General features: G+C 48.7%; 1 protein-coding gene and 1 long non-coding RNA gene across 5 annotated transcripts; one reads left to right on the top strand and one right to left on the bottom strand.

Annotated features, from left to right (window-relative positions):
* Positions 1 to 115: 115 nt before the first annotated feature.
* Positions 116 to 13,972, bottom strand: MSL1 (MSL complex subunit 1). 4 transcript variants are annotated; one of them, XM_072646336.1, is made up of 10 exons: positions 11,626 to 12,750; positions 11,398 to 11,480; positions 10,134 to 10,357; positions 8,390 to 8,772; positions 6,441 to 6,488; positions 5,946 to 6,010; positions 4,676 to 4,743; positions 3,777 to 3,901; positions 3,541 to 3,613; positions 116 to 2,663 (listed from the first exon to the last, which is right to left on the bottom strand). In XM_072646336.1, the coding sequence occupies exons 3-10, from the start codon at positions 10,334 to 10,336 to the stop codon at positions 2,573 to 2,575; spliced, it is 1,056 nt and encodes a 351-aa protein (XP_072502437.1). In that variant the 5' UTR covers positions 10,337 to 10,357; positions 11,398 to 11,480; positions 11,626 to 12,750; the 3' UTR covers positions 116 to 2,572. The 4 variants fall into 4 exon arrangements, with proteins under 4 accessions (XP_072502437.1, XP_072502435.1, XP_072502438.1 ...); XM_072646334.1 differs by lacking the exons at positions 11,398 to 11,480; positions 11,626 to 12,750 and adding an exon at positions 12,857 to 13,972; XM_072646337.1 differs by lacking the exon at positions 11,626 to 12,750 and having other exon boundaries at positions 11,355 to 11,469.
* Positions 13,973 to 14,505: 533 nt separating this feature from the next.
* Positions 14,506 to 17,602, top strand: LOC140528475 (uncharacterized). Its single transcript, XR_011975198.1, has 2 exons — positions 14,506 to 15,606; positions 15,927 to 17,602. It is a non-coding gene; the product is annotated as an uncharacterized lncRNA (long non-coding RNA).
* Positions 17,603 to 18,607: the final 1,005 nt, after the last annotated feature.

The raw sequence follows: 18,607 nt of genomic DNA, 5'->3' as shown, positions 1-18,607 counted from the left end.
ATTGTAAAAAAAAAAAATGATTTTTTTCAATTTTTTAAAACATACAGGCAGAAATGTTTAATACTCCCCATTAACACTGTTAAATCTAACAAACTGAAGCAGAAATTCAAAAAAATTAACAGCCACAATAGTTTATTTACAATTGAATTTTTATAAGATATTTACAAGACAACCAATTTTACACATCAGAAATGGTATCAAAAGTATGAATTACAACACAGACAACAATGTGTGAAATGGGTGTAAAACAAAAAAAGCTTAAGTGGACAGACAAGTTGCTTTTCTTTTAATTTATTAACACTAGCTTAAACTTGGTTAAAGCAAGATATTAAGAACAAAGAACTATGTTATAGGAAAGAATTGCAGGGCCTTCAGTTGAAGATTGAATTTCACAGTGTTGTATCCCATATAGGGAGAAATAAGACTATTTTTTTCCCCACATTCTAATAACACCCACTGTCAATTTAACTTTTGGTACTTTGCTAGCCTACTCTCTGACCCTTCTCTCAGGAAACCTGGATGTGTGAGAATGAAAACAACTGCAGAAGCCTGCCAGTGGGGCAAGACACAACAAGGGCTCTGCAGGGCAGGGAGAACCATGGGAGCAGGAGCAGCTTCGGCCTGGTCAGATAGCACCTCAGGGATTCCTCTTACATTAGCTAGAATTCAGAATCCTGACAAATCCCCTGGGTAGGACACAAGCTGAAGGTCAAACTTGCTTCAGCCAGCAGCTGAAGCAGGCCCCATAGTAGGAGTCTTAGCAAAATAACAATGACAGAAGCCAGGGAGAAACAGTGAAGAAGAAAGCAGGGGCATTGGCTAGTCTTCCTTTTCCAATGTCAGAAAATGATGATCTAACAGTAGCCCAGGTGAGGTTAGGGAAGCCAAACAGCCTGGGATACAGGGATTAAGGAAAGAGCAAAGGAAAAGTACATAAAAAGAATCTGGTTTTTCTGGAGATCACCTCCTCCTGAATTTTAAGGTGTTTGCTGAAGGCAGCTAGGGGAAGGAGTCCTATTTTCCTTCTATAACCTTGCTGCATTAACCTACCGATTAGGGTCAGGTGCAAGTCATTCTTTCTCCTTAGCAGGAGGAGTTGAGAAAAACCATAGCTCACTCCAACCCACCAAAAAAGAATCAAGGTTGTAAGATCTTCCATGAATACTGTATGTGCGGCTTGGGAGAATCCTTACAAAAAATCAAACCCAAGGAATGCAGACCAACACCTCACGAGATAAACAGTGTAAGAAGTAGCTTTTCTCCTCTTCCTTCCAACACTGGGGTCCTATTCTATTTCCACTAAAGGGCTAGCCTCACACTCGATTTTCACTTCTCCTCGAAAAGTGCTTATGGTTTTAGGTACAGCAAATTTCCTTGAAGGATCCAAGTCCTTCCCCCTTCACTGCACAGAGACTAGAAACTCAATTCTCACAAGAGTCCTGAAGGCTAAAACGATGCAATTCCTACAGCTGAAGCCTTGGCTCTATCTCCCCTCCAGCTAGCACAGGTCTCTTACACAGTTGCCTGGGAGTGCTACCCTGAAACACTTAAAACAAAATGGAAAAAAAGGAACCAATATTGTGCGTGTAGAATTCTATTTTCACAAAGAATATTCTATCAAGTACATCAATATGCAGACATTTGTCAGCCAAATGAAGTACATAGAAGCATCTCCTCTTCCCCCCCACCCCCCTGATCTTTACCCGCCACCAAGAACTAAAAGAACAGAGTCTTAGTAATGAATACTTCAGAAGTGATTTGACACACGGGCATCTCAAATGCCATATTATTTAGGCTACCGGGTTTTATCGGATTACACCATGAGGGTAGGGTGGGCTAGTAAATTAAATTAAGAGCCCATTCTCTTTACCACTCACAAGATACAAAGGCTTTTGAGGAGGACTGAGAGGAGGGGAGGAAGAAGGAAATGGAATGGGACTCAATTTATTTACTAACCAAGAAAATAACCCTAACTAAATTTCCCCTTGCCCATCCCTATGAGGATAAATCACACAACAGTTTAAGAGGATCCTTGTCTAGTAAGCCAACTGGCCCCTCAGACCTCTCTCCACTCAGTGAGGAGGGCCTATCATCTTATTAATCTCCACTCTTCATTAGGCCATTAAGCTAACATTGAGCCATTTTAGGGTGGATCAACACCACCGTGCCCAAAGCCACAGAATACTAATATACATCTTTTCTAGGCAAAGTTTGGCTCACCAAGAATCTCTATCTAGTGATCACTAAAAGTCAAATACAAGTCAAATACCCTTTAAAGCTTGCAGCCAGAGAGGGCCTTGCAGACTTAACTCAAGAATGCATTCCCCAAAATGGGAAAGAACAAACAAAACCCATCCCCAAAATGAGCCCAACAAAGGAGTTTTTGTGAAAACAGAATGACAAAAACAAAAACACCCAAACTCAAAGGAAGCACGTAAGGGCATTATCAGTGAGTGAGAATAGATAGAAGAACACAGGGTTTGGGGAATTAGGTCACATATACAGGTCTCAGCCATTCTCTGGAAATGGCAGGCTACAACCATCTGAAGATCAAGGTCTCTCGCCAGCACAGCTATTTCCTACACGTCCTGTGAGGTGTCTGCTTTTTCTGGATCTCCAGCCTGCAGCGGCTGCGCTCATCCAACCAGGGCAGCTCAAAATTCCTGGCAAAAATAGCAAAAATCAAGTGGCAGCACTGGGAGAGGAAGAGATTCAGCACAGGATGAGAGCTGCAGAGAAGAGCCACACCAAGCCCCAACTCCTGCTTTCTAGGCTGGGTGCATGTCATCTCCCTCAAAGTCTGCTCGGGAAGCAAGTAAATGGAATTTCTATTTCTAACTCAATCCTCCTAAATAACTCTTATCTCGGGAATTTTGCCATTCCAACAGCCAATTTCTAAGAGAACCATGGCTCTTTGCCCCACCTTGTATCTCACTAGGCTTTTGTGAAGTACACAGGGAAGCTGGATTACCCAAGCTGAAAAAGAAAACTTCGGTTTTTCTGGGGTAGCAAAAAACTGGAAATAAAGCAGGTGCCCATCAAGTGGGGAATGGCTGGATATACTGTGCTATATTATGATGTAACCAAATATTACTGCACTATGAGATTAATGTGAAGAATTCTGAGAAACATGAGAAAATTTGTACGAACTGGGACAGAACAAAGAAGGTAGAACCCATATAAATAATAACCACAATAATGTAAAAGAAAACAACACAAAAGCAGCAAAACAGGGACCACAATGAACAATCATGGGCCCAAAGGACAAATGGTAGAATATACTTCCTCCCTCTTGGTAAGGAGGTGGAGGGCCGAAAGTGTGGAATGCTCTGCACAGCATTATCATGCTGCATGTTACGCTGCTAGATTTTGCTTAATTATTTTGCTTTGCTATAAAAGGAAGGGTGAGTGTGGGGGGCAGTGATAGGGGGCAGTGGGAGGTTGGAATGGGCTGTATATAAGCAAATAACTGTGGTATATAAAACAAAAGGCTTCAGAGTAAAACTCAAAATAGGAAAGAAAACAAACTCTGGTACTTACTGTGGGGTCAGTTTTGGTAATGGTCGTCCAAATGCTACAACAGGCAAGAAGGGGGTAATCAGCAAACTTTCAACTATGAGGGAAAAAAAACACAACCAAATAGAACCTTTTTAGTAAGCATTATGAAGACATGGTAGGCTATCTCTATGTGTTCCAGAGACCCAAGCATGCTGTACCTTGGAGTTCTGTAACCCTGTTCTTAATGCAACCCACACCACTGGGTAGACAGAACTTACCATCATCTGGCTCAGGGAAAAATGAGGTAACCTCAGGCTCAGATTCCTGAATTCCTTTCTTTTTATACATTCTGAGCTGCAGTCGCTGTAAAATTCTTTGTTCCCTGATCCTCTGAATATCCCATCTGGAAAAAAAACAAACCAGCTACTAAAAAACAGAGCTGGGCCAAGGCATCTGTATGCCCTACGCAAAGTCTGAAAATTCCATCCCTATGCATGAAAAGTGTGGGGGTCTCTCCACATAGGAAAGTGAATCATGGTACGGTAGTCAGAGTTCGGGGCAGTCAGCCAAGTCCTGAGCTTAAACACTGCCTCCTGCACTGACTGATAGGGGCAAATAACTCAACCTCTCCCAGCCTCAGTTTCCTCATTTGTAAAATAGGAAGAATACCTGTAGTACTTACAGGGTTCTTGTGAGACTCAAAGAAAGACTATGCAAAGTGCTTTGCAAATTTTAAAGCACCATATATATCAAATCTTATTATATTATGCTACTTTTTGCCAAAGGTTACTGGGAGACTTCACTGTTTAACACATACAAAAAGAAATCACAAAATAAATACCTAAGTGTCATGAAGATCACAATTTTCTGGCATTAATTTATGCATTTATTAAAAATTACATTAAAAATGTTGTTCACTATGCCCACCTGTCATTGCCATTTCTTTCCCTAGTATTTCCTTTGCCTGCCAAAGAGCCAAGTAAGAAAAGGACTGAGGAAAGAAAGAGTCAAACCGAAGTTGATCTAAAGAAACTTCCATGGCAAAATCAGGCTTCCTAACACATGGGAAAGCTGAGAAGTTACGACAGCTTAACTGGGTGAATGACTGTCCAGAATGAACGAGGAACTCAAGAGCCCAAGCTTGGCCTATCCCCAGGATGGCCATCTCAGGCCTTACCTTTTCCTTCTCTTCTCATCCAGCTCCAGTTTCGCATGCCGCTTTGAAAATACACTGTCATCCAGGTTCTGTGTAAACAACAGTAGGCATCATGCCCTCTATTAACAGCTAATATCCATCTGCACCCCCCCCCCCCCCATCAGGGTGTGAACTTCTTGATGACAGAACAAAGAGCTCATTCCTTCCATGTGTTAGTCTCTCCCACACACAGGGATTCCCACTAGGAAAAAGATTCCTATCAAACTGAAATAGCCCACGATAAGCCATTCCCTTGGAAGTGCACATACGCTATTATTTGGATTAAAATAGACGAGTAAGTGTTCAGTTCCAGGGGCAGAAATACGACAGAGAGAAGCTAGATGGATTAACACCTGCATTCAGTGTAGGGAAGGAATGGTTAATTGTAATTTGGGCTTTGTCTTTATTTCTACCTGGGCTTTGGATTCTGCTTCAGATGCTGCTGCTGCTCTGGATGAAGTAATGTGAAAGGGTGGGATGGAGAGGAAACCCCAGGACACCCACTATAAAATAGATACACAAACTCCAATAATCAAACCTGCAAACCCTAAGTTCTCGGCAAAGTGGTGAGAGTCAACTTCTCTGCTAGGAATGATGGCTGTCTTTGCTCTAACTACCTTTATGAGGTTCCATTTTGAACCGCTAACGTGTGACCGCAGAGGTCAGTCACTTCCCCTCTTGAAGCTTCAGTTTACTACTCCATACAATAATGGGGTTGAATGCTGGAGAACAAGTGATGAAATATGCCTCCCTCCTCTCAGCAGTGAGGTAGGGGCAGAAATACTATATAAGGTGCTGCTACTTTACTACTGGTTTTAGTTCTGGAACAAGGAAAGGTGCAAAACCAAAAGCCACCAATAAACACTTATTAAGAACAAGATAGTGTAGTGGAGGGGCTCCAAAGCTAGCCTTGAAGTTACAAAGACCTAGGTTCCAGTCCTTCCTTACACACATACTAATCATGTGACCCTGATCAAATCCCACTGTCAAGAGTGCTCCAGGCAACTAAAATCACAAGCGGTAGATAAGAGGCCCACGGGCACTGCCAGAAGGAGTTTCTAATGGGTCCAGACTATATCCTTATTTCTAAGAAAATTAAATAGAATGAGTAGGACTAGACAACCTCTTAAATTTCTTCCAAGACTAATATTCTAACCCAATGGAAAACCACAAAGACTATGGAAATATTCAAATAATACCCACATTTTCTCCTGAAATGTCTCTGCTACACCAAATGCTTATCAACACCTACCTCCAAGAGCTCTGAAGGATTTGGATCTCTCAGAGGCTCTACAGTGTGGTCCCTCCAAGAAGGAACTGGGGGAAAAAAAAGGAAGGGAGAAGAAAGATCCTTAAATTCAAAGTCACATGAGATGCCTTTTATTTGCTAAGAAAAGTAGTCTCCCCAGACAAAACAAAGTTACCAGGTGATAGGAATCCATTCTACGGACTCTCCTGGAGGCATAATCAGTGTGCTTGCTATGGTATATAAGAACCTAAAATGCCAGTGCAGTCTGACCAACTAAGAGTCCAACAAAAAACTAAGCCCAAAACTGTCCACTCATAAAATGGAATTGTGGTTCCTGAAAAAGAACTGAAATTTTGTTGTAATTTTGAGAATTTTATCTACTAAAGAACATTCATTACTTTCCCAAAATGAAAAGATGAGGAATGCAGCTCCTCAACATCCTCCAGCCTCCCAGCACCCACCCAAGGCCCCAGCCAGCAAAATTCCTATTCTACTCACCAGCCAAGACTGAAGTTTCTCCTGCAACACTTGATGACATCAGACATCCTAAATAATGCAGGAAAGAAGAAGAATCTCAGTGTAAAAGGAAAAAAAAAGTCCACACCCAAAATGGAGGAAAGGAATCATCAGTAAGGAGATATGAAGTTCTTTCTAATAAACCTTTTTTTGGAAGGGGCAGGGGGGTGTGTGGGGTGAAATTCTCTCTTTCTTAAGAAGGGGGAAAAAAGAAAGAAAAAGAGGGAAAAAATAAGCCCACCACCATTTACACTGAGATTTCTTCTTTCTCTTCATTATTTAGGGCGGTTTCTTTGCAACAGTTGATGGTCAAGGATATAAAACCCTAAACTCAGAACATGGCAGGTGAGTAAGAGTTGACCCTATTTTCCAAAACAGGACTGGTATTCTTAAAACTTGCAGATGTGTTCTTTCTTCTTCCCCTTTACATAGACTACACCTTGACTGATCTAGCCTGAACAATAGGCACGAAACAACAGGAACCTGGTTCCCTTGAAAGAAGCCACTGAGATTTTCACATGAAATAGGGCCATCGAGAAGAAGGATTCACATGTGTATTTACAGCTTTGTCTCTTCAATGGATTCAGGTGTCCCCAAATCACGCTTTCTCAGTCCCCGCTTTCCCCATAATCTAAAGGAAATGGTTTAGAATTTAAGTCTGGTCTTCAAAAACAGCCAGGCACAAAGAATAGCTCCTCCAGCTCAGCCATTTCCCAGAGTGGATGGGGAGCTGCTTCCCCGTTTTCCTTTACGTTGTTACATGATGTTGCTACGGCACCAAGGTAAACCAAAAAAGGACGAACCTGTTCATCTGATTGAAACCAACAAGAAATCTGGACCTAATTCAAGATTCTCTCCTACCTTTCCCCCCACCCATTTAAATACACAGGCCCAGTCAAACCGAGAGCAATCTCTCTCCACCATTCCAATTTCAGCATTAGGACAGACGGACAAAGGCTGGAGACTGCACTTTCCTTTCTGGAATGGATTCACATCCCCATCCCTGCTAGGAGCAAAGCCCAATGTCACACACTTAAGGTTGCAATTCTATTCCAGAAGGTTTCCCCACCACCCTAGAGCACCTACAGTGACTAACAGACTCAAATTACATGACTGAAGGAGCATTAGAGATACAGACTGACATGAAAGTACCTCTGTAGGGAAGCCATGCAGGAGGGCGAGAAAAAAAAAAGGGGGAGATGATGAAGGTGCCTTTCCTCCCACCCTCCCAACAGCTCAGATACACCCCCAAGAAAGTCCTTATTGTTTCATTTTATTTAAATAGATCAACAACCAATAGGCTACCTGAAATTAAAATGAATTCTTCACATTTTAGACCTTTTGTGAAATATATTAAGAAAAAAATGGAACTGCTGGTCTTTAGGTGATACCTCTTGTCCCCTCAGACCAAGACTGAGATACAAATGAGTGTTTGTATAATCAAAGAGGGAAGATTCAATTGTGAACCTCCCCTGCCCAAATTGTCTCCCCAACTCTAAAATACTCTTTAGTCCCTGAGAGCACCCAAAGGCCAGCCTTCGAGGCTTTACATAAATATCAATTGCAGGAACAGTTATGCATGGCAAAGTCTAAATTCTATGCATTTCAGAGCACAGAAAAACCCACTTCTCTCAGAGGGCATGCAAGTTTCTGGAGACTATACCCCCAAGTCTGGTGCTCATGTGAGAAGCAACTTACTGGTAAACACATCTCCCAGGGTTGTAAGCAGGCAAATACATTGAGTACATTTTCAGTAATTCCATCTATTTGCAATGCCTGCACAGTGTCTGTCTCTGGCTGTTAACTTACACTTTCTTGACAGAACGCTGCTTTATTGATTGTACCTTTTAAAAAATGCCAATGGCATTTTCACACGTGTTAGCTCGACCGCCACCACTAGGGTATAAGAGCAAGTGTTCGCTATGCCTTACTTGCTACAGTCTCCTCCTTCTTTGGAGAGGGTTCCCGTAATGGTAATGGTGATGGGGGAGGCTGGTGCCAACGACACAAGTACATTTCTGTGGTGGAAAGGTACGGCAATTCTTCTAGCTCGCTTGTGAAGGCTTTCTCCTTGGGGTGAGTGCTGGGTGCCTTCTGGGGGACAGAGAGTTTGGGGGGGGTGTCCACTGAAGACCGGGGTTTTTCTGGAGTCTCTTGGCTCCTCAGTTCACGTCTACACACAGTTTCAGGTAAAGAGCCACAGGGTTCCTCTTTAACAGGAGAGTGCTTAGGAGTTTTTGTTTTGACTTTTGAAAATTCAGCAGCCAGCTTTTTAACTGGAGTCTTTCTCTCCGCACTTCCAAATGAGGATTTCCTATTGAAAAGGTAAAGATATAAACCCAATGTAATGATTTCTGAATGAATTTTGAGGAAAGGAAGTGAGAATTTTAACCCCCTTTGTCCCCAAACGATGAGCGTTTAGGAACCTTACCTTTGCAATACAGACACTGGCATACATTCTTAAAGCCATTTGTAGAATTCAAGAATTACAAGCAACCTTCAGGGTCTACCCTTTGCTTTATTCAAATCACAGATTTAAAATAAGAAAGGATCATCTAGTGCAACCCCTGAATTCCAGATAGAAAACTGAGGCCTAGAGTAACACTGATAGTTAACCGTCTCTGAGGCAGAAAAAGAACCCAGCTGAAGAACTGGTTCTCTCAAGTCTAGCACTCCATCCACTAAGTTACGCCACCTTCTAAAATGTATACAGCTTAGCAATTTATAATTAGCTCCGTCCTACCAAATGCATCCAAACTCACTAACTCAGCAATCAGACTACCTACTACCCAGCCCCATGGTAATGTCACCACCACTCTCCAACATCCACTTCCACTCCTTCTGAGTTCCTCTCCTTATTGTTCTGCCCCTGAGACACCTGCTCCTTCTCCTCCTCATCCTATTCCCTGCCCTTTCAGTCCTCATCCTTTTTTATCTGCATCTATCTCAATCCCAAAACTTCCTGTAAAACCTCCTCCATCACAAGGCCTCTCTTAACTCAGACAAATAGCAGAGCCATAACACCGGAGCATCCAGGCTGGAGGGACCTCAGGGAGCCTCTGGTTCCCCCTCTCGAAAATGAATCCTCCCATCTCAGCATTCCTACAGCACCTAGGGTCTGTCCCACCTGCCCTGCCTCTTCCAGCACTAGGAAAAAACTGAACTGGCTGGCTGTGTGTGTGTGTGTGTGTGTGTGTGTGTGTGTGTGTGTGTGATGACAATTAAATAGCACCATCCCATTTGATCCTCACAACAGTCCTGGGATATACATGCTATTTTTATCTTCCTTTTACAGCTAAGGAAACTGAGGCAGGTAAGTAAAGTGACTTGACCAGAGTCACACAGCTAATGACTATCTGAGGCCACATTTGAACTCAGATCTACCTGACCCTAGGGCTCTGTCCACTTCACCTCTACTTCTGTTACGTTGTCTCCATGGGGCTGATTTGCCTCTGTGGCTCCTGTGATCCCACCCAGGTGCCCAGCAGACCTCAGGCGCAGAAAAGGCATTTACAACACTGGCTGACTTGACTGTTGGTTGGGACAGCCTGGAGGAAACCTTCTCACTGAATTTTTGGTGAATCTTTGCCTCTGCCTCATGTCTCAGATGATCCCCTCTGTATTCCCTTCCCCCCAGACACAGGCCTTGTGGCTAGGCACGGACAGCTGTGTTACCTTTTGTGTCCCTTCCCACTCCGTCCACATGAGAAAGGTTTCGATGGCAGGGCCTGGGATGTCTCTGAAAGTTCTGTCTGGCACTCCAGCTCAATCTTCTCAGAAAGTTCAGGCTCCTCTCGGTCTTCAGTCTCATATCCTTGAAGCAGCCTGTGCCTCTCTTTCTCATTATCCTTCTTCACCAGCTGCATCCGTCTTTCCATACGTTCAATCCGAGCAAGGAGCTACAAAGGAAAAAGTTACAAACCATAGGCTTAACGTAAAAACAAAACACAGGTACTCAGTCCTCTTTGGGAGGCAGGATCATGTATTTCTCCCTTCCCTATCAGATTCAACTAATTTTTCATTAGCAGACAAACATCCATTTGGAAAACACATGATATGGGAGATAAAGGTATATCATTAACTGTAGGGGTTAAACAGGATACAATGAATACAGGGTACATCTTGTTGTTCAGGTAGAAGATGCTTCCCAAAGGCAGGGGAAGAGACCTCTTCTTTCAGTGTTCCAATCTTGTACTTCCAATAAAGCAGCCACAATTCAGCAATGGAGTTTTCAGAACTCACCTTTTGGCAGGTCCCAAATTTCCCCAGACCGCACCCTCTACACCTCCATTCCTCTTCTAAGTTGTACCTTTCCAAATCCTCATATATAAAGGACAAAGTCCAAATGGCATGTTGTGCATGAAATAAGAGCTCCCAAAGGAAGGTGCCACTCTGAGGACCTCACTGTTACTGAAGAACTCTCTGGAGAACAATGAGTCCTCCATTTGAAGGGCTTGGGAAAGAACCCAGTTCCTTAAAATCCTAGTGATCATTCGAGGGAAATCCTGCATATAACCTCCGCATTTGAGGTCAATTGCCACAAATTACTTATATGCTACTCTCAGAATACTGATAATTCCCTCCTCCCATCCTAAAAGAAAAAAATAAAGGAGGAAGAGGACTGAAATCAAATAAAAATGAAGGAGGCCTTGACTACCATTCAATACTCCAAATTAAAAAATTTAGAGAAAAGGTGCCAACCATTCCATTCATAACCTGAAACAAGAATTTCCTTTTAGTGCTACCTCCATTATACCCATTCAGCTGCAGAGATGCAGTTCAGAGGCCAAGAGAAATGGAACAAGAGAAAGCAGCTTAAGCAACGCTAAGACTGCAATACACAACAGAAGCGGTGAACGCCAAGTTAAGACTGACACTCTTTTATCCTCAACTCACCCCACTCTTTCTGCCTAGGAGAGCAGTTCGCAGGGAGCATTACCTCAGGAACTGAGCAGAGACCTCGACAATCAGCAGAAAGGGCCCCCCAGTGTCAGCCATAACTCTCAGTTCATCTCCTGGTATCTGTTTTGAGTCACAGCCTTAACGTTACTTAACCACGGCCTGTGGGTGACATTTCCTTGATTTCTTCTCTCCCCCCTCCTCCCGGCCAGCCCCCCTCCCCTCCAAGTCCCTCACGTAAGGATAGGATGTGTTGTAATGACAGTACCATCACAGCCTCCGACTGCAGTACAGTAGCGGAGCAGGGCCACCTCCATGTTGGGTAACTTCCACAGACCAGCACCATGAGATGTGCCCCAGCTCCCAGCCCACCTCGCGGACTGCCCCCCCAATACAAGGATGGACCGCCGCCTGACCCGAACCATTGGGAAAGCAAACAAAACGGCAATGCCACTGCTCCCCTGCTCATCCCCTGGCGCACACAAAGCCCAAAAAAAGTCCACCGCAGCCTCAACACGGCAAGTGTAGAAATAGGGAACAGGTTTATTTTTAGGCAGCTGCAAAGCCTCAGGTTGTGGGGACCCGGGCTATGGTAGACCACGGCACCCCACTGCTTTTGCGACATTTCAAGGTGATGGAATAGTCTTTAAAATGGATGTATCTTCAATTGCCAATTATTAAAATATGGCCGGATATTCTTTTCCTCCAAGAAAAAGACAATATATTAAACCATTTTTTATTATTCTGAAATTCCTAAAAGGAGAATTTTGCTTCTTTCTAGTACATTCCACATCCTCTCTCTTGCAGTATCCTACGGAGACCCCCTCCAGCCTCAACAAGCCAGTTCTCAAGCTCAAAAGAGGGGCTCTTCGGCATGGGCGTGTGTTAGAGCTCAGGCTCCCCCTGCAGACCCCCTGGAGTCAAAGGCGGTGAAGCGTCTGATACAGTGTTCTTTGGTATCTAAGGTGGGGTTTCACCATGTGCCCCCCAGACCTCCTGCCACAAAAGGGCCAAAGGATGTTGCTGCAGTGGTTGGAGCAGCAGCTGCTGTCTCCCTCCCCCACAATGCATTACAAACCCTGGAGCCCTTTAAGTTAACCCCTTCCACACAAGCCCCGCATGAGGCGCCCACAGCGCCTTTCTGCGCGTCCCCTCACCGTGTATTTAACCTCCTAGCTGCCGGGGTCCCTTCTCTCTTCAGCATCTCCCAAACCCCGAGCTACCATTTTAACCCCTTAATGCGCAAAGCCTTCCCTCCCGCTTCGCCGGGCCTTTGCCCTTTAACCCCTCTCCCAGGGTCTCCAGAGAAACATGCGCAGCAGCAGCCCCGCCACCGCCACAGCTGAAGCCGCAGCCCCCGCCGCCACCCAAAGTTAACTCTAGGTGCACCAGGGCCCTAACCATGCGATGCCCTTTAACCCCGCCACCCACCCCCTCCTGCAGGGGGAGCATGCGCACCGCTCCCCCAGAAGCCGAACCGCGATTAACCCGTCCCGTACCGAATCCCTCTCGGTCTTGAGCTCCTCGATCTCCTTCTCCTTGGCCTGCAGCTGCTGCTGCTGCTGCTCGATGAGGTCCAGCTGCAGCAGGAGGATCTGCTTGAGGCAGGCGGCCTGGCTGCTGGCGCCCGAGCCGCCGCCGCCCCCGAGGGGGCTCTTCCTCACGCTCTTCCATCGCCCCTCCGAGGCCGCCAGGGTTCCGGCGGCGGCGGTGGCAGTGGCGGCGGCGGGCGGCAGGGGCGGCGGCCCGGCCGGAGGGAGCGGCGGGGGTCCCGCCGAGTCCGAGGCGGTGGCGGCGGGAGGGGTGGCCCCGCCCTTGTCCGCGGCCGCCGCCACCTGGGAGCCCGTCTGGCCGGGCAGCACCGCCTGGTACTTGGGGCGGGGGCTGCAGCCTGCCGCGGCCGGCTCCCCCCCGACCCCGGCTTGCTTGGTGGCGGGGGGCGGGCACGGCAGGGGCACGGAGCCGCCCCAACTCTCCTCCTGCTGCCCGGGGGCCGCCCCGGCCGGGAGCACCAAGCCCCGGCCCTTGCCGCTGCCGCCGCCGCTTCCTCCACCTCCGCCACCACCTCCTCCTCCGGCCGGGGAAGGCGCCGGGCTCCCCCCCTGCGAGGAGGCCACGGGCGGCCCGGGCTCTTTGAGCTTACGATGGCGAGAGAGAAACTGGGCTTCGGGCGGCCCGGGCTCCTCCTCGGGCCCGCCCAGCGCCGCCGCCCGCTCGTAGTCCAGCCGCTGCTGCTGCTCGGGGTTGCCGCCGGCGGGCGCCGCGGCCGCCTTGAACACGGCCGATCTCATGGTCATGGTGGCCCGGGGCGGAGGGCGCGGGCTGGGCTGGGCTGGAGGGCGAGGGCAGGCGGGAGCGGGAGCGCTGGGCGGCCTGGGCTCGGCTGGCGCGGCGCTGGGCTCAGCGGCGCGGCCCCGGGCCTCGGCTAGCGCTGCTCCCCCCGGGCCGGGGCGCCATCCCGCCCCCGTGAGGAGAAGTCGAGGCCGCGGCTGGGGCGCGCAGCCCGCCCATGGGGGCCCCGCCGCTGCTGCTGCTGCTGCCGCCGCTGTTGCTGCCGCTGCCGCCTCCGCCTGCGCCTGGGAGGCGGGAGCCCGCACCCGGCCGCCCCCGGGCTCATCCCCAGAGTCCGCCGCCGCCGCCGCCGCTGCCGCCGCCGCCGCCGCCCGGCCCCGGCCCCGGCCCCCCGCCCTGGAGCTCGCCTCAGCCGCCCCGCGCCTCCATGGCCCCCCCCTCCTCAGGAGGGGGGTGCGGGATGGGCCCGCTGCTTGGAGGGCTTGGTCTTCGCCGCCGCCCCCCTCCCTCCGAGGGTCTCCACTAACTGGGGGTCCCCACCCCCTTCACGGCCTCCGGTGCCTTCGCGTTTCCCTTTAAAAAAAACGGAGTCTCCCGGAGCCGGAGCCACCGCTGCCGCCGAGCGCAGGGCGCATGCGCCCGAGAGGGCAGCGGGAGGGAGGGAAAAAAGAGGCGAGAGGAGGGGGCGCTATTGTGAAAGGGGCCGAAGCCGCCATTCAGGGCGCGGAGGGGAGGGGGCGGAGGAGGGAGGGGCGGGAGCGAGCTGAAAGGAGGAGGCCCCGGGTGTTCGGAGGGAGAAGCCGCACAGCCGGGGAAAGGAGGGAAGCCGCAGGGAGCTGGGGAGGGGGGTGGGGTCTGCGAGGATTAGGCTTTGAAGGGGCCCCTGGGGAAAGGGGAGGCGGTGAAGAAAGGCGTTCGGGGGCGAGGCGGGGGCTGGCTGTGGGGTCCGGCCCCAGCCTCCGTGTTATTGCGCCCCTTAACTCTGCCCCGAGCACCGCCCGCTTGGTGCAGCGCCGGGCACTCCTGCGCTTGGCACCGTGGCCTCAGAAACACCGGCCATTCCACGGAGCATGCACCCCGAGCCCACGCCGCCCTCGAGGCGGACAGTTCCCTTTTTCTACCATCTCTGCCCTGCCATGATGGAACATGGGGGGGGGGGGGGTCTGATGATGGCTTTTCCCAAAGGAAAACCCAAGACCTCGGAGGGGGGCCGTCATCAGTCTTCCAGGGAGATGCTCCCAACTCCCAACTGCCCTTCCCCAACTGCCATCCCTAACAGCCGTCCCCAGCACTCCTGGCAAGGCTCTTAAAGGGCTGCGGGTCCCGGAGGTGCGCCCCAAGAAGGTTTGGTTGGCTGCCGTTTGGGACCTTTTTTGTTGGATGTGAGAGGAGGGCTCCCACGGTCTGTGCTCAGCACTGCCCCTGCCAACCACGTTCTGGATCCTTTCCTTTTTTTTAACGTCCATGGGAACTTTGGCCCCCTTTTTATATTTCTCACAGAATTCCTGTCTCCCTGGGGGGCTAGGGGGAAAGAATCATCCAAAGATTTCAGCGGAATGTTTTTCTCCCTTGTGTCCAGAGCCCCACCTGGGGGGGGGGGATAGAGAAGAGTAAGAGCCTTTGGTACATCTTGAAATCCTCTCATTAGAGCCCCTCCCCCATCTTGCAGGCCAAGAACACGAAACACTCCAAGGTTTAGGCCACTGGATCTGAGCAAAGGAGCCCTACTCCCACGGAAGGCTCCCAGCAATTGAGAATTTAACTCTCCGTTATTCCAGGACTGAGCCACGGGTCCTTGTCAAGGCTTTAACTCAGACGTTCCTGTTTCCATTTAGATTTCCTTCCCGTAAACCAACATGCATCTCCTCTCAAAATCCCCCAGCTGGAAATTTTTGGCTCTGAGAAGTCTTAAGCTCTGGACCCTGCCTGAGCAGGATGAACCAGCAGGGGCCTTGAAGTAGGTATTCTGTAGACAAGAGAATCCCTGCAGTCAAACCACTCAGCTTTGGGCAGTGGCTGACACTGGAGACCAAAAGAAGTGGGTACCCAAAGATCATTCCAGAGGGACAGCTAAAAACACAAGAAAAAGCCTTTAAGGACCCTGTAAAATTAGCTCCCCAAGACCACTTTTTTAAGGAAACATTGGGCATTCCCATCTAATCTACCGTATTCATTTAAATATGATCTCTTAAGACCATTTTTAAGCTCTAAATCCTATTCCCTTTGGCTTTTTGATGGACAAGTTTACTGCTAACATTTTTTTGCTCTTTGTATTAGGGAAGAGAGTGCCTCTGAACCTAGGATGGGGAGTCAATAGTGCTCCACCCCATGTCTGGCACCAATCTCTCAGGACTTGGTTTCCCCTTGGCTTCCTGGATCAAGGCTGGGCCTAAGGAGAGGAGACATTTTGGCTGCTCACCAGGACAGGGGATTCATCAGTGTGGGTTTCCTGAGGCTCTTGGAAAGATAAATAAAGACTACAGTGCAGTAGTTGGCATCAGACCAGCACCACCTTGTGCCACATGGCACAAAAATTGTGCGAGTGGACGTTATTTCCCCTTACCCCCATCCTACCCCCTGGACCTTGGGGATGATGAGGATAGGCTGATGAGGTTCTTATCTAAAGGGTGCTTTCATGCAGAAATCCTGCCAGCATTCCAAGTTTCTATAAGCTATGGATGTATGTGTGTGTTAAGGAGCCTCCCCCCATGCCTTTACCCTCTTTCCCTGTAGGGGCCTCTCAACTGTAACCGGGAGGCCCTCCTCCCCACTGCTTTTTTTTTTTCCTAAACAGCTCAAGTTTGGATATTTTCTACTGCTGGCAACCCCGCCAAAGCCTTCCCTTGGCTCTGCCCACCCCACGTGGGCCTCCCTTCCCTGTCCCATCAGCCTGTTCGGGCACCCCCTCAAACATGTGACTTATGTTGTTTTGTTAACCAGCTTCCCCAGGATTGTTGGCACCACCAAATGGCTGGGCACAGCTGCCCTCTTCAGGGTGAATGTGGGAAAGCACAGGGGGTAGTGTTCAGGGGCTGGGGTGCAACAGAGAATAAAGCAGCCTCTCTGTTTCTTCAGTGGTTTCAGGCCAACATAGCTTTCCAGTTAGTCACTTAAAGAATTGCACAACCCAAATGGGAGGATTCAGGGACCAGGATAGCATCAGAAGCGTCCATTCTGGGAAAAACCATTTTAGATTGATGGCTGCAAAGAAGCTTTGACTCCTCCCTCCAGATTCCACATGGTGTTAGTAGAGTACTGGGGCATTCTCAAGAACTAGCGAAGAGCCCAGTTCCCTAGTTATGAAGAGGATCCTTGGAATAAAGGGTTCATCCTCTCATATCACATGGAGGGAAAAAACTCTGGAAATGATTCTTCACCTATAGGCTTAAAAACCAAGAAGTGACTTTCCATCACTGGTTCCCTCCCTCTCCCAAGTCTGGAAAACACAGTGAGCCCAGGAAAACAGGGACCAGGCAGAGGGAATTGTCTTAAGGGGAGGGGAAGGACAGACAGCAGGACAAGTAACAGCAAAATGGGGAGGTTTGTCCACAAGACTGAAAGACCAAGTGGAAGGAAAAGCCAGGACAGGTGATTCCTTGGAGGTATGGGAGTTTCCAATGGGAACTCCTAAACTGGGCTTTGCCCCAACACTATTTTCTCTAATGTGAATGTGCAGACAGAGAAAGCATGAGATTTTGATGTCAAGCTTGGAACTGAGAAGTTGTAAACTGGAGTGTGGGGGAAAAGAAGTTGAGGTGAGTGCCACCAACCAGAATGTAGGGGACATCTCTAAGTGTTAAAGGTTCTAAAAGTACTTTACCTATAATTTCATTTGGGCCTCAGCCTTGTGATGTGAAAAGTACTGATCCCCATTTTTCAGATAAGGAAAGTCTAAGTGATTTGTCCATGGCAATACAGGTAATAAATTTCAGAGACAATCTGAATCAAAGTTTCTTCTGATCCAAATTTAATATTCTTTCCTTGTGGTACTGAAGAAGATGGAAACTGGGTGTGGAGTTGGGGGAGACGTATTAATGGAGTATTGGGACAGTACTTGGGAAGAATGGCCGAAACTGGATGAGAGACATGGGAAAGGAATGGAGGAGGGGTATTTATAAATTAGATGTAGTGCAGTTATCACAAACCCATTTGTCTCTTTCAAGGTCATCCCAGTCATGACTGCCCAAAGAACAGAAAAAGTAGCTGAGGCCAAGAGCGGTGGACTTTGAGGCCTAGGAAAGGAGACCTAGAGGTCAAGTAGGAAAACCTCACCGGAGTGGCGTCAGGGAGCACAGCATTGGGTGGAAGTGGGGGCTGGGATAGGGGATAGGGGTGTCTAGTGTTGTGGGGGGACTAGGCTGGCAGGAACACTTGCTCTCCTATAAGGCATCTGCCAGCACTCCCATTACCAGGTGCTATTTCCAGAGACCCAAGCAACTGGGAGGGAGAGGAGGGAGAGAACTCAGGCTCCTCCTTTCAGGCAGCTGCAGTAACATCATTCTACCACTCAGGGGCTCCAGAGCTCAACCGCAGTCCCCTTCGTGTAAGAAGGAGGGAGTGGGCGGAGCATAGGTGCCCTGGGGATGTCCAGGGTGACCCAGAGCAGGGAGAGGCATTTGGTCCTCTGGCCTTGGCCTAGGGTCAGCCTGAAACCCTGCAGCCTTCCTCTGCTCTACCCATCTCCTTAGAGGGCCTAGGAGGGGGAAATTTAGCTCCTCATTTCCCTCATCCCACTACATATTTCCTTTGTAACCCTCCTCTCCCTTCCCACTGGTGAAGTCCATGCCTCCTCCTAGACCCTGAGGATTCCTAGAGAATTCCCTCATTCTGGCTGCCTGTCCAGCTGCAGGCTCTCTAGGCTGTGGGGTGGGACCAGGAAAAGGGGCAGTCCCCAGGATAGGGGAACCACCCAAGCCAACATTGCCCTTCCTCTATGGGAGGCCAGCTCACCACCTCCC

This window comes from Notamacropus eugenii, chromosome 2, assembly GCF_028372415.1.
Source record: "Notamacropus eugenii isolate mMacEug1 chromosome 2, mMacEug1.pri_v2, whole genome shotgun sequence".
NCBI lineage: Eukaryota > Metazoa > Chordata > Mammalia > Diprotodontia > Macropodidae > Notamacropus > Notamacropus eugenii.
Note: the sequence above shows the minus strand (reverse complement) of the source record. Positions and strands in the feature narration are given on the sequence as shown.

Excerpts from the sequence above, each read along its gene's own strand:
- MSL1 (XM_072646334.1), bottom strand. The coding sequence starts at position 13,654 with ATGACCATGAGATCGGCCGTGTTCAAGGCGGCCGCGGCGCCCGCCGGC. Across the intron at positions 6,489-8,389 it reads GAAGGAGGAGACTGTAGCAA|GATGTCTGATGTCATCAAGT; the intron begins GTAAGGCATAGC and ends TGCATTATTTAG. Across the intron at positions 6,011-6,440 it reads AGAAACTTCAGTCTTGGCTG|TTCCTTCTTGGAGGGACCAC; the intron begins GTGAGTAGAATA and ends TTTTTCCCCCAG.